The sequence below is a fragment of the Ammospiza nelsoni genome, chromosome 12, assembly GCF_027579445.1.
Source record: "Ammospiza nelsoni isolate bAmmNel1 chromosome 12, bAmmNel1.pri, whole genome shotgun sequence".
NCBI classification, from domain to species: Eukaryota; Metazoa; Chordata; class Aves; order Passeriformes; family Passerellidae; genus Ammospiza; species Ammospiza nelsoni.
Window position 1 is genome coordinate 5,276,342 of NC_080644.1, and position 15,656 is coordinate 5,291,997.

A 15,656-nucleotide genomic window follows, 5' to 3' on the forward strand; every position below is an offset into this window, starting at 1 on the left:
CTTGCTGCTTGCTCAGCTCATTTGTAAAGGTTTCAGAGGCTCATCAGTGCTGTTAATTTGTTATTCTCCAGTTATGATCCACTGAGGTGTCTCAAGTGCCTTTCTTTCTCCAGGGAGACATTCAAATGAGACACCCCTGGAGACAAGATCGTTTGGGGACAAGTGAAGAACTCCAAAAGGCTTTAAAAATAACTCTAAAAATCTTTTAAAATAACTCCTGGTATTTATGGCCTAAATCCCATATTTTTTTATATGCCCCATATTGTTATAGGCCCCAAACATTGGAAAATAATTTCTAAGCATTGGCCTTGCTGCACAAATTAAGCTGTAGAGGTGTCAGAAAATGTTGCCTGTGGACTTCTGCCCTCTAGAAGTATTACTTATGCAAACAAAATCCAGGCAGATCCTGCCACCCTGACTTCAGCTTGATTTTTGGCTTTTAATTCTTGAATTTCACAGCTCTGTGCCTCCTTGTGCCTCCCTTGCAGAGGAATATTTCTCCTTGCACTGAGGTCAGCCTGCTCATCCTGCCAGCATAGCTCCAGGTAACACAAGGGCTTTAAGTGAACCTCACACAGTATCAGAGCCAAGCTGACCTGTGGCTGCAAAGTTTGCTGAAGGAGCAGAACAAATTCTGGAGAATCAAGTCATTTAAGAAATAATTTTGTTAATTGAACTCTGTCCAGCTGCCTCCCAGTTCAGCTCACAGCTGCTTTGTGGAAGTTTCTGTCATTGTTCCTCCTCTTTGCCACCTGAAATATGACTTCCTTTGGTGACATTACTGAGAAAAAAGGACTCCATCTAATTTTTCTAACCTATTTCCATCCTTGTCACCAGTGTGGCTTTGCTGATGTTTAGCAATTTCCTGTATGAATGCACCCTTCTACCCAAATCATTCTCCAGATTTTTTCCTCGGGCACTCAGACCTGGATTCAAGGCTGGGTGGGAAACTTCTTCTGTTCTGCTGTAAAAATCATGTTCTGCACTAAAAATGAACTTGTTTTGGTTTCCACATCTCCACACGTGGGCTTTGTAAACAAAAGTTTACCAATTCTAGCAAAGACACCCCAGGATCACCCCTTTGCTTTGGCATAAGGCTTTGGAATGATGTTCACAGGTTAGGCAAGACAAGCAGCAGAGCAGGGAAGTCTCTAGAAGCAAAAATGAAAAGATGCTGCAAGAGCAGACATTGTTTTCTGTAAGATGAAAAAAAAAATCCAACCTATTTTTTTTAACAGTGAAACAGTTGGAAATATTTTCCCTTGGAGTCAGAACAGTTTGTCTGTGATTTATGAGAATCTTTATAATGATAGCTATTGTCCAGAGAGTTCCCCTTCTCAGTAAACATCTTTCCACTAAATCAACCAAAGATTTATTTCCCACAAGCTGAGCTCTTTTTTCTTTTTTTTTCCCCTTATTTCTTCAGTACCTGCAGTTCCCCAAACACCTCTGATGAGACTTATGGGGAAAAAAGATGTCAGACACTGAATGCAGCCCCAGTTATCATTGAAAGGCACTGAATGAGCTCCCTCTCTAACAGAGCATGAAAGGAATGAACTTCCCTGGCCTTTTTTTGTTTTTGTAGTTATATTTTTTTTCTTTATCTCTTGCATCCTTTGGTTGTTTTCTTACTGTTTAATTTAGAGCAGCCCCAGGGCTATATATATAAAATATAATAAATAAATATAATATATATAGTATATATAGTATATATAGTATATATAGTATATATAGTATATATAGTATATAATATATAATATATAATATATAATATATAATATATAATATATAATATATATATTATATATATTATATATAATTTTATATATGATTTTATTTAATGTATATAATTTTACATATATATATATATATATAATTTTATATAATTTTATATATTTTATATATATATATATTATAGAGCCTCTGGAGTTGGCGCTTTTACTGACGGTGGGAGCCTTTTCCCTTGGGTTGGGTGCAAAAACCTCTGAGCCATATCAGAAAAAGGAAATGAAAATCCCTCTCCAGAGACTCTCTGCTCACTCTTAACAGGTTAATGCTGGTTTTGTGCTGTCTGGTTCAAGATGCTTGAACTGAGCAATTGTCTGGGTAAATCTGGCCAAGGGGAGGAAGGAAATCAGCACAGTGAGGTGTGAGATGTGGCTGGGAGGCACCAGGGTGGGCACAGGGCAGGGAGCTGGTGCCTCTGCAGATCTGCTGGGCTCAGCAGGACTGCAGCTGCCTCACAGACAAAGCACCCCAGGCAAGCCCATGATGTGATCCTGACAGTTTCCTGGCCACAGGAGTGTGAATAAACCCTTCCTCTGAGTCATCAGAGCAGCAGGTCCTGCAGTGACATCAGTGAAGAAGCAGGGCAGAAACTGGGATTCTCCTCCAGGCTGAGCTCAGGCAGCTGCAGGGCAGGGATGGAGCTCAGCAGCCTCAGCAGAGCCTCTGGTGATGGTCCCCCTTCCTCCTGGTGATGGTCAGGAGGGACTTGTGATGCCCTCAGAGGCTGCAGACAGTGTCAGCACCCTCTGCTCACACAGGGATGGGGATGCCAGGCTGGGCTCAGGAGCAGCCCAGGCTCAGGGTGCCAGTGCTTGGAAAAACAGGAGGATGTGGGCTCTTAAAGGGAAGAATAGCAGGAACGAGCCAGATTACAGAGAACCAATAATTAGCATTTGCACAGGTCACAGCCAGTCTACAGAGAACCAATAATTAGCATTTGCACAGGTCACAGCGTGCTTTGGAAGACACAAAGTGCCAAATTTTTGAGTTGGAAATGTCAAAGCCAGTGTAGGGAGTCCCAGGAAAGTTTCCACTGGGAATCTTTCTGGTGCTGAGCCTGCTGCATCCATCAGTGCTGGCCTCCCTGGAAAAGGAAAAGACTTTCTGTGTGCCAGGGACCAGGGTGAAGGGTGTCTGAACACATCCTGCTCTTTGGTGACATAGAGCCAAGGAAAAAGCTCTTCCAGCCCATGGCATTTCCAGCATTTAATAGAAAAGCTCACGCCAGGAAAGAGCACAAAGCATGGCCAGTGCTTTTTGTGTTTCCTGAAATCCAAGGCATTTAATCAGGATCTGTGAGCACTTCAAACATGTGGGAAGGTCACTGGGAAGAGACAGCAAAGAGCATTTGGCTGCCAGGGATTTTTGCTGTGCTGCTTTTTCCTTTGCATTTTACAACTGCCAGGCCCACCAAAATTTTGGAAAACAGCATCAGCTCTTTGGAGGAGTGTTGGGAAGGATGAAAGTTTGACAAGAAAGTCTCACAGATATGTATGCTTAGCAGAAAGATTTTTAAATGTAGAGTCTGCTGAAGGAATAGAGATGGAAGCAAGTTTTGGTATAGAAGAAAAGAATTGCTGAGCCAGTCTTGCTGGCTAACCAAGGAGGCAAAGGGTGTGTTAGTTAGAAGGGGTTTTTATGACTTAGCATAAGGATAAACCCACCTCAAACAAGAAGATGTTTTTACCAAGCAGAAAGATAGCACAGGCAAACAAGCCTGCAGATGTAGCAAGTAGAAAAAAGGTCTCAGAATTTTTCACTGCAAGAAAACTGAAAAACAACTTCTAGCTTAAACTGTAATGTAGTAACTTTTAGTGATTGGAGAATAGTAACATGAATATGGTAATTATAGTAATTATGATAGGCTATACGTAATAGTTAAGGTATAGATTGGCTCTGCTGTATTAAGATGCTCAGCAAAGAAAAATATATAATGCAATGTAACCAAAACCAAAGGGTCTCCAGGCCTGCCTGCAGCTGGAGCTGACAGCTGTAGGCTCAGCTCTGTCACCCACAACCCTGGACTGCTGTGACACCTTGGATGGAATAAGCTGCATTTTGGAGAGCTGCCTGGAGTCCCACATCTCTCATTTTGGCTTTTACAGAGGAGGGCTGAGAAAATGAGGTTAATCTGAGAACTGAGTGCTGAGAGCTCCTGGAGGATGCTGGTGCGGTGTGTGAAGGGCTGGGCTGGGCTGGAGCCTCCTGGCAGGCAGGGCTGTGCTCCGAGCCGGCACCGCTGCGTGGAGCTGTTGGGAGCACAGCTGGCAGAGCCGCTGCAAATTCAGATTAAACCCTGGGGAACCCAGAACAGCCCATCTGCATGTGCCTGCTTGGGGCTACAATGCAGGGTCACAGCTACAGTGAGTGCAAAGTTTCCATTTAGATCCACTGTCCCTTTTTTTGGTATTTGTTCTTGGAATAAACCCCAGGATTTGCAAAGAGAAACCCTGAGTGCAGCACGACTTCTGTGCGGTGAGCACTTGTACTGCATATATAAAGACAAAATGCATTTATTGCTGTGAGAAATCAGATTTGGGCTTGTTGCAGTGCCAGCCCAAGGGACCCCAAACTCCTTTATCTCCAAGCTAAAGCAGTTGGTATCTCCTGTGTGTGTCCAGTTAATGCATCACATCACTCTCTGATGTTTGAGACAAATACTACCAGGTCTGTCAGCCAGTACATTCATTATCTTAGAAGAGGTTTTGCCTCAATAAAAGACTGAATTTGACCATGTAACACACAGAGTACAGGACCTGTAAAAGTTGTCTTGACACCTTATTTCCCAGTTCTTCCTTCCCAGACACTGATTTTTCTTCAGACTGATTTTCTTTCCAGTAGCACCATACACATCACAGCCTGTCCTGGGTTTTGGGCTGCCTTTTTCTGTTTTGAAGCTGCCCAAGAACACACATGCTGTGGTGTGTGATCATTGCTCTGCTCTGGGCATGTCTGTCCACCCTGCCAACCCCCACACCGACGTGCTCACCCTGCAGAGCCTCAGCGGGTGAATCTGCCATGAAAACCGGAGTCAATAAATTTCCTGTGTATCAACTGGTTTGATTTAAAACACTCTTCTGAAAACAGCTTAGCCAAAGGCAGTAAATATTGTTTATTGCTCAGCCAAACCAACACTTTATTTTGCAATAAGTTGAGTGTAGGAGTGCCTGTAAGTAATGATCCAGTCAATATTGCCACCAACAACGCTGATCAATGTCTCTTTTTCTACCACCCCTTTCTCCCTCACTTCCTCACTTTTCAGGCACAGCATGCCCCCAAAAACCCCTGTACACTCCAGGATTTTACCTTCCCAACTCATCTTAGACACTCCTGACTTTTAGGGGAGAGCCTGTCTATCGGGAGCCCACTGGGAAGTGATTTTAAAGGCTTCCATCAGTCCAGCATCCCCTGCCTCACAAACCTGCTCCAACAGGGGTTTGGGGCTGGGTGCTCCGTGGGGAAAAGGTTGATGCTGTCTCTTAGCACCAACCCCTTGCAGAGCTTTCCCTTTGCTGCTTCCCATGCAGAAAAATCCTGGCCAATTTCATCAGGCAGGAATAAGATTAACATGAAAAATTCCTAGTGACTGGAATCACCTGGAAAAAGAAAAGATGAAAAATACTTGAGTCTCCATAAAAGGGGAGTGAGGCTTCACATCTAAGCCACGGTGGGACCCTCGGCTTGAAGTCCAGGCAGTTTAAATAGATGAGGTCTTTGGGTGACATTTTCCTGCAAGATTTTAAGTAAATGCCTTGCAGTAACATTTGAGATCAGGCGTTTTTTTTAGTTTCCATGATTCTTTTCCTTTTTTAAGCCTCAGACACACACACACAAAATATATTAAAACGAGCCCAGATTAGCTAAAAGGTCGGCTGGTTCCGAAACAAACACCGGGGATTTATGGTGGAGGCTTTGGAGCACAAGAAAGGATGCGGCTCATCCCCGCCTCTGCCTTGGCTGGGAGAGGAATGTGGATTAAAACCTTGCTGGGAGCAGGAGTGAAGGTGTTTTTGTCATTCATTTTGTAGAAAGGGAATTCACAATTCCCCCAGGGCATGAGCTGGCAGCAGGGAGAGAGAAGAGGTGCTGCACAGGAAAGGGGTGGGAAAGGGGGAGATGTTTTGGGTGCATTCCAGGGCTGGCCTCAGGCTGGATCAGCCCAGCTCTGTAAAAGCCAGGTGAGGACAGAAGGGAGAACCTGCCTGGGTAAAAAACTTTTTGGAAAGGGGGAAAGGTCGATCCCTGCCTGGGGAATGCAAGGCTGCATCCCAGGAGAGAAGCTCTGTGCTCAGCACCCTGCCTGTGAGGAGCAGAGCTGTCTGAGCATCCTTCTCATGTGGCTGAGGCAGGTTTGACAAGGAATTATTAGAATTTACTAAATTAATTAGCTCATAGAAACGCACTGCTGAGGCCTTACCTGATGGGAGCACTCAGCCCATTTTTGTGGTGGTCCCCACCAACTTCCCCATGCACTTTTAGGAAAGATTTCACCAGTACAAACTGCACCAGCCCGTTGAAGTGTTGATTGTAGATCAACAGCCACATTATTTCCAGGTACCTGCTCTTTCAGTTTGCAATTAGAATTATTTTTAAATTATATCTCTTGATATTCAGTGCTTGGCATGGAGGGAAAGTGGAGGAGGCAGCACATGGAGCACTCAGGGGCAATTCCCTCCTTGTAGCCGTGCCTGAGCATCTCCTGTGTGCACAAAGATGAGGCAGCAAAACCCAAACCAGAGCATTTCTGCAGACAGCTATTGATATAAATGTGCACATCCACGCTGCAAAATTAGACCAGCAGATGGGTATCTTGTTTGTGGGAATAGCAACAGCTTTTCACAAGGCCAAAATGAAGTTACAGCGCCAGAAGGGACAATAACTCTTCCTTACAGATGAAGATCCCAAAGGAACTCTCTTGCTGCACCTGTGGGAGAGCTGTTTAGTCCATAACTGTGGATTTGTGCTTAAATCTTGGGGCTCTGAGCTCCCCCAGCCTGGGGGCTGAGGGCTGGGGACAGTGGACAGCCAGGTTTGGATCCCAGCTGCAGCTCTCCTTCAGTACACCCCTTGTTCCTCACCTCATGTTCCACTCTCCTTTTCCAGGAGAGTGGATCCTGATCCACCCCAAGACCTTGTCCAAGGCTCAGGAGCAATTGGGGAGACCAGCTGGGAACAGCAGCTCTGACAAACTCTCTCAACTAATAGAAATTTCCTAATAGAAGAGCTAAAATGGAAGGAACATTGGTGTTAAGAGATTATTAGTCATTCTCTAAACTAGAGTGGGATGAGTGCCGGAAAATATTTCTCTCCAAATTGATATGAATAACATGACTAAATAAATCCGATTTTGGTTAGTCTTCCAAGGGGTTCTTACTGGATGGACGTAAGAGGAGCAGAACTGGGGGGAATATTGACTCTTGGTGGATGGTTGGGGAAAGTTTGCAGTTGTATTCATGAAATTATTTGATTTACTGAAGAATTAGATATCTTTCAGCTAGGTAAGAGCCTGGGTGAACACAGAGCCCACTGGCTGTTGGAAACAAGGTACTCAGCATCTGCTAATGAACAGGAACAATTATGGCTGTCTTTGGATAAACCAGTGATGCCCTGAGTGGGATTTTCCTCCATCTCCTCGCTTCACTTTTAAAGATTTTTCTCTCAAAGGTGACTGAGTGGACAAACAGCTCACCAGAGATTTACAGGGTGGCTGAAAGGGTAACCCCATCACAGATCATCTTTGGGGAACCGTTCCCTGTGGAGGATCCATTTGTCACCTTCAGCATCACCATGAGACCCCACAATCCCTGTCCCAGCAACAGGGAAGCTCATAGAGGAACCCATATCCCCAAATATGAAGATATTAAGGGAAAAGCCACTGATAGGGACCAAAGCAAAGCAGCTGAGGGTGCCCTAGCAGGTCAGGGCGCAGGTAGGTATTTATAAATGTATTTTCCCCTTCATTTACATGCATTTATCCCAGCAGCAGCAGGAGCTGAGTGGGTATTTGGGAATCAGCAGCGCCTACAGATGTACAAGAGTGCCAGAACAGCCCTGATCCCTCTGCTCACCCTGTGGGGATGCAGGAGGGGGCTCAGCCCCCCAAGCAGCCCCTTACAGCCCTCAGCTTCAGCCTTAGGGAGGGATGTGGGGCAGTCTCGGTGGGGAGCGGCTGTGCAGCAACCGGGACCTTCTCCCTGCCTCTCCCCCTGCACGGGCCGGGCTTTGGCACCGGGCTGGGGCTGCAAAACCCTCTCGGCAGCGGGGCCGGGGCACGGCGGGGAGCGGCGGGGCGGGTGTGTGTGTGTGTGTGTGTGTGTGTCCCGGTGTGTGTCTGTGTGTGTGTGTGTGTGTGTGTGTGTGTGTGTGTCCCGGTGTGTGTCTGTGTGTGTGTGTGTGTGTGTGTGTGTGTGTGTGTGGTGTCCCGGTGTGTGTCTGTGTGTGTGTGTGTGTGTGTCCCGGTGTGTGTGTGTGTGTCCCGGTGTGTGTCTGTGTGTGTGTGTGTGTGTGTGTGTGTGTGTGTGTCCCGGTGTGTGTGTGTGGTGTCCCGGTGTGTGTCTGTGTGTGTGTGTGTGTGTGTGTGTGTGTGTGTGTGTCCCGGTGTGTGTGCCCCTGTACCGGGGTGTGTGCCTGTGTGTACCGGGGTGAGTGTGTGCGTGTCCTGGTGCGTGTGTCGGTTTCCCGGGATGTGCCCGAGTCCCAGTGAGTGTGTGTCCGTGTCCCGGTGTGTGTCCGTGTCCCAGTGTGTGTGTCGGTGTGTCGGGGTCCCGGTGCGTGTGTCGGTGTGTCGGTGTGCGTGCCTCTCCCGGTGCGTGTGTCGGTGTGTCCGTGTCCCGGTGTGCGTGTCCGTGTCTCAGTGTGTGTCCCGGTGTGCGTGTGTCGGTGTCCCGATGTGTGTGTCGGTGTGTCTGTCCCGGTGTCTGTATCGGTGTGTCTGTCCCGGCGCGGCGCGGAGGCTCCGCGCAGCACACACACACACGCACACAGACAGACAGACAGACACACACACAGACACTCACACACACACACACACACACGGACACACACACACACCGTGTGCGGGGGAGCCGCAGGGAGGGAAGGAGGGAAGGAGGAGGGATCGGGGGCCGCTCGCACCGGCACCGAGCGGGGGGCGCGTCTCGCCCTCGCACACGCGCGGCAGCCCCGGGACCGCCGGCTCCTCCCGCCGCGTTAAAACCGGCCAAGTTCGGCGCCGGGGGCAGCGGCGGCTCCGGACGGCGCTGCCGGGGATGCACCCGAACGCCACGGCGCCGGCCGTGCCCGCGGGGCCGCTGCAGCCGCAGCCCAGCTATGCCAACGCCAGCAACCGCTCCGACCTGCTCCCCAAAGTGCCCGACGAGGAGGACCTGGACGTCAACACCGACATCTACTCCAAAGTGATGGTGACCGTCATCTACCTGGCTCTGTTCTTGGTGGGCGCCGTGGGCAACTCCATCACGGCGTACACGCTGGTGAGGAAGAAGTCGCTGCAGAACCTGCAGAGCACCGTGCACTACCACCTGGCCAGCCTCGCCTTCTCCGACCTCCTCATCTTCCTCCTCTGCATGCCCATCGAGCTCTACAACTTCATCTGGGTCCATCACCCCTGGGCTTTCGGGGGCGCCGTTTGCAAGGGCTACTACTTCCTCCGGGACGCCTGCACCTATGCCACGGCGCTCAACATCGCCAGCCTCAGCGTGGAGCGCTACATGGCCATCTGCCACCCCTTCAAAGCCAAGAGCATCATGTCCCGCAGCCGCACCAAGAAGTTCATCAGCTGCATCTGGATCGCCTCCTTCCTGCTCGCCATCCCCATGATCTTCACCATGGGGCAGATCTACGGCAAGGACCGCGATCCCGACTCCCTCATCTGCACGGCCATCGTGGACACCTCCACGCTCAAGACGGTCATCCAGGTGAGGAGCCTCCTCCAGCGGCTGCCCGAACTTTGCGGAGCCGGGCGGGGCAGCGGGGAAGGCTGGAGCGGGGTCCGGCTCGGGATGGGATGTGCCGGCCGTGGGATGTCTGGGATGGGATGTCTCGGCCGTGGGATGTCTGGGATGGGATGTGCCGGCCGTGGGATGTCTGGGATGGGATGTCCCGGCCATGGGATGTCTGGGATGGGATGTCTCGGCCATGGGATGTCTGGGATGGGATGTCCCGGGCAGCCCTGGCGGGACGCACCGGCCCCGGAGGGATTTGTGGGGGTCTCGGCTCCGCTCGCTGCTCCCCTCTCCTGCCCCGCTACTCTGAGCAGAGAGACCTTGCCCCGGGGAAAATCCGTGCTAAATCCCGGAGTTTCCCATGCCCGGACATTCCCGTGTCCCGGTCCGCAGCTCCTGCTGGCCGATCACGGCCAGAAACCCCCGAATTTCCACCCTTTCCCTGCATTTTTCGCATCTCCCCCCCTTCTGTTGTAAAGCGGCCAGCAAATTCAGGGGAAATAAAGCCATCTCTCTCCGTTCTTTGCGTTGATCCAGAGCCCTTTTCCTCAGTGTAGTGACAGCTCCTAATTTCGGAAAGTTTCGGACATAGGCTTCTGAAAAGGATCTGCACGGTGGAAGTCAAACTGCTATTTTTGCAGTTTTGGGGAAATCCTTAGCTGGTTTTAGCAGCCCCTCCTGACTTCAGCAGGGCTTTGCTGCTCTCCACACGGTGCTAAATCCAACACGCCCATGCGTGGAGCGGATTTCAGCACCAACACTTGCCTTGCTCCAGTGCTCCGGCGGGTTGAAGCATTTGTTTACTGGAGCATTGAGCTTGAAAAATGTAAGAGACACGCAAGGAGGGACAGAAGAGAGCAAGACACCACTCTCCATAGCCCCTTGGCTGCCAGGCTTGCATGTGATAGCTGCTCAATTTTTTATTTGGAACATGAATTTCAGGTGGGGTTAATCAGCGGGCAGCTGGAATTTAAAGCTGCATGGGCGCTGAAGTCGCTGGGATGTTCCCACACTTGAAGGGAGGGAACTTAAATGGAAATGAATCAGAACCATTCCTTGCCACTAAAAGCAGGTGAGGGTATGTGCATTTAGATTTAAGACCAGAGTCAGTAAATGTTTAGACATAACTCTCCCAGTTTCCCCTCTGTACTGTTCAAGTAAACCAAAATCAAGCCCTGATAGAAGCCCTGGATTTCCTCTGCATTTTATCGTGATCCCTAACTTTCAGCCGAGGTGGTGAGGGCTGCATTTCTCCTGTAGATGCCTGGAAGGTTTTGTCAGCGGCAGCCCAGTGTACTTAACCCAAATTCTCTGCTCTCTGAGGAGACTGAGCCATCTGATTTGAGAACAATGGGACTGAAATGCATTATTTCCACTCATCTTCCTTCTAGGATTAAACTGATGCTCGTTGTTACCATGGTAGGGCTAAAACCAGAGGATTATTTCCTTGCCATATCTTTGGAGATTACACTTTAAACAATTCTCAGTGCACCTTACACTCTTGCAATTATTCGGGTTATACCTTATCCCATTAGCCAGTCAGGAGTAGGAAGACATGAATATATTATGTGTATGTGAAGTTCACCTGTGGGCTTTTCTGCATATATATATCTTTAATTAACTAGTGGATTAATTTAGAAGTTAAAAGAAGGAGGCAGCTGTTGGGGGAGAAGGAAGAACCAAACCCCAAACTGTGCCAATCTGTTCCTTCCCAGGGGATCCGGCTGCAGAAGTGGCTTTGCCAAGCCAGGAGGGTTTTTCCATGGTTCCACTCCATTCCTCTGAGCACAGGGAAGCATCACACAACGAGAGGCAGGGCCCTGGGCCGGGGAGGGCTCTGGAGTGAATAAGCAAAGCAGCTGCAAGTCAGGTTTGAAGTGCGTTAATGGAAACCGTGGCACAGCGTGTGAGCCGGCCCGAGCTGCGCAGAGGTTTAAAAAAAGACAAATGATGGAAGAGCCAGGAGAGAAAGGGCAGTGCTGATGTGCAGTGTGACGTGCAGAGGTCTTGCTGGGTGGCAGTCTGGAGCCCTGGTCCTTCGTGGAGGGTTCAAGCTGCTTCAGAGCATCTCTGCATCTCTTTGAATTCATTTTCTGTCTTTAAATTAAGGAGAGCAGTGATGCACTTGCTCGAGCTGGCAAATCACTTGTAATAAATCACTCAACACATTTCACTCCTATTCCTGTTTGGCAAACCGTCTAAAGCAAACTGGCATTTCTTTTTTGGAAGCCTTTAGTTCTCCAAGTGGTTTTATTTGTTGACTGATTGAAAGAAGTTCAAGTTCTGTCCCAGAACAGGGCATTGTAACCATTTGTGCCCTCAGAGACCAGTGTGAGCTATGGTTTTGCTGGGATCATTACAGGAGAAGGATCCTCTCTGAACTGGAACGAGCTTCCTGGAAAAAGTATTTCACAGAATCACAGAATATTCTGAATTGTAAGGGCCTATTTGACTGTAGTAATTCAACATCTCTGATTTTGAAAAAGTTCCTCTGTGTTTGCTTTGAGTATTCAGATTTTAGTGGACATATTTTAGTGAATGTGAACAATCAGGATTCCTTGTAAGAAAAATTTTAAAAAAGTAATTATTCAAACAACATTCAGGAAATTTGGTTCTTGCACGTATTAACCTGCACCACTTAAGCTCCACAACAACTCTAAGAGGTAATGACTGATGTTCTTCCAGCAATTACAGATTGTTCAGGGCAGCACATAATCAGGAAGAGCAGCAGGTGAGACATTCTGCAGGGTGACACTGTGTGTCCCCACCATCCCTACACCAGGCACGTCTCACCTCTTGCCATCGAGGCATAAAGCCCTGTGTGGCCTCTAAAATAGAATTCTTAGAATTATTTCCCAGCTTTGCTCATCCCTGTCCTTGCAGCTACTTTAATCAGCCTGTGGATCTGGTTTATTACACATTCTCCACTGCCAAGTTTTCATGTTGCTTCTGCCAGTCAGGGATGTCTGCTTTGGATTTTGGCATCCACATGGGATCTGGTACCAGGAGTGAGTCCATTACAGCCACATTATTTAGGTCTAGTAAACTCTTTAGCTGGCAGACATCCCCTGAAAAGCACTGCTGCCAGTTTTAGGTTCTTTTTCCACATAGATTAAACACCTCTTAAAGCCATACAAGTAAATTCATGTTTTCATGGCACTTCAGCTGGAGGAGGTTTTAAAGCTCCCTGTTGTGGCAGCAATAGAAATGAGAGTTCTGGGGCAGGATGAGAGGTTTTCCCTGTTCACTTTTGAGTCTGTGCCTGTGGGGCTGGCTCTGGAACCAGCTTCCCCCAAACAGGATCCCACTGAGTATCCTGCTCTACCATGTGTGCCATCAGCATTGCACAGCCTCAGCCCTGATTTTCAAAAAGCTCTGAATTTTACTGGCCAGATGCAGTTCAAATTGATTTTCCTGCTTATTGCTTTCTTACCTTCATCCCTGTTTTCTGGAAAGGTTCACAGCAGAATCTGGGGAAGAGGGGAAGCTGAAGGAAACACCTCCAATCCTGGCGCACTGTCAGTCCCCAGAGCTCCTCAAACCAAAATTTCCTCAAACCCAGGATTTCATCTGAGCCTGGGCTGGGCACAAGGGGAGCTGGGTGTGGGCAGATCCTGCACCCCAAAATTCCCAATGGGAAGGTGTTTTCCCACAGCCTGTGCTTGGATGGCTCTGCTGCAAAATGTCCCCCAAGCCACAGCAAGTGCCTGGAGAATGTCTGACACATGCTAATGTTTGATTTGCGCAGACAGCTGGTGTGATCCCATTTATTAAAACACATGGCAGCAGGCCCTGCTCCTCCAGAAACTGCCACAGCTCCAGCAGCTCCAAGTTGCTCATTTGTGAGGGCAGCACTCGGGGAACTCCTCTGGCCCTCCTCACCCTTTGGCAGGATCTCTGTTCCCTGTGGATCTGCTCAGCCTGCGTGGCTGCAGCTCACCCATCCCTCCAGAGCCCTTGTTTATTATGTTTTATGAAGCCTGATCACAGTTTGGATGATTGGTAGAGTAAATAACTCTGCACACTAAACAGCTGTTTGCCCAAGTGGCTCCTCAGCTTTATTTCTGCCTACATTTCTTCATGCAATGCCTTTGAAGGGACCTGCCAAAGAGCATCAGGTGTGAAGGAGGTGGAAAGGAAGGAGTCTTGACATCCATTGCCATGCTCTCTACACACTCTTTCAAGATCATCTATTTGATTTCCATTTGTCTGGGAGGCTCACAGAGTTATTAATTCCATGTATGATGTTGCAAACGCTCCCTTGCACTTTCCCCTGGTAATCTTGTCCCAGAGAAAAAAAAAATTCCAAAATTCCTGCCTACATTTCTTCATCCAATGCCTTTGAAGGCACCTGCCAAAGAGCATCATGTGTGAAGGGGACAGAAAGGAAGGACATCCATTGCCATGCTCTCTACGCAGTCTATTAAGCTCATCTATTTGATTTCCATTTGTCTGGGAGGCTCACAGAGTTATTAACTCCATGTATGATGTTGCAAACACTCGCTTGCCCTTTCCCCTGGTGAGGAGCACCTTGGCAGGGTGGTGGGATGTGCTCACTGCCCTGGTGCTGTGGAAGGCAGGGCCCTGCCCACCATCAGGTCTGTGATGCAGAGTAAATAAACATGACAAGCATTTCTCCATATTATGTGAAAATTGCAAGCCATAAAACCAAATGGCTGAATTCTCTCCCAGGTTTGCTGGCAAATCCTACCCAGGATTAGTCAATACTTCAGGAATCCTGTGTTTATGCTGGTATTGACTAGAGGAATTGAAGTTGATTTCTCTTCCTTAAGTCACAGCCAAACTCCTACTGTGGTTTTTAATAACAGAGCTGTTCTAAATCACCCACTACACCAGGGAACTCCTGTGTGCCACTCACGCCTCACAAAGGCACCTTTGTGGCAGGACTGTGTCCCATCAGGTCACGGTGCTGCCACCCCCTCAGGTAGACAAGAAAATGAGGATTTTGGTGTGTGGATCCATCCCCACAGTGGTGGAGAGGGACTCCAGCAGCAATCCCATCTGTTTGATGGGAGCATCCCTAAAATGCTGCCTTATTTTCACGGGCTATTCAGGGAACCCAGGGCTTTAACTCAGCATATGCACGACAGCCCAGCCTGCCTAATCCCAGCCCGTTTACACCCTGCTCTGTCTCGCAGCTAGATCTAATTTAAATAAGCTCTTGTGTTCATTGCTTTACATAACCACTTTGCCTGCTGTGTTTTGCCAGTTCTTACATAATTTGTTCTCTCTTTTCCCCCCTCAATTGATTTTAATTCACTTGATTTCTCTTTCCCTCCCCCTTCCCAAGATGTCAGCTGGAGAAATAATAAAAAAATGAGGAAATGTGGCCGATTGATTCAGCACTTAGGTTTTCCTCTTACCAGCAGCTTGGGAAGGCAGAAGACACGAAGGTAATCTTGTACTTGCTTGTCCCAGAGAGAAAAAAAATCCAAAACCCTTCGTCTGCCTTTAATCTTTCAGATCATTTAAAACAGCTATTTAATTGTCATCTCCCTGCTTCCCTCCTCCTTTCCCTCAAAGACTTTCACTCTTGTCTCTGTGCAGCATCTGCTCCAGACTCACAGATGGCTTTTTTTGCTTCCTGACGTTCAGAAACGCTTCTGTGTCCTGCCCGAGGCAGGCAGGATGTGCAGCACCCCCTCTGTGGGACCCAGGGGTGCCTGGGTGGGCAATTTGGGCTTCCATGGTGTCCCCATGGCTCTTTCCCTGCTGTGAAGTTGCCCCTTGTAGAGGGACATGAGGCAGAGAGTGAGCAAAGGGGACTGGAGGAGCTGGGGGACGAGGTGGGGAGTAAAAGCCTTAAAGCAGAGAGCATTAAATGAGCCAAACTCATCAGTCCCAGAGCTGACACCTCTCCTTTCCCTCCCATTAAGCAGATCAATCTGGGTTTTTACATTCCCAGTC

At 48.4% G+C, this 15,656-nt stretch overlaps 1 protein-coding gene across 1 annotated transcript in view; it reads left to right on the forward strand.

Moving 5' to 3' along the window:
• The first annotated feature begins 9,035 nt into the window (after positions 1-9,035).
• NTSR1 (neurotensin receptor 1) overlaps positions 9,036-15,656 on the forward strand; it is a 55,926-nt gene continuing 49,305 nt past the window's right edge. Inside the window, exon 1 of the mRNA XM_059481039.1 lies at positions 9,036-9,701. Within this exon, the coding sequence (XP_059337022.1) occupies positions 9,036-9,701 (666 nt within the window). The remainder of the gene's footprint in view (positions 9,702-15,656) is intronic.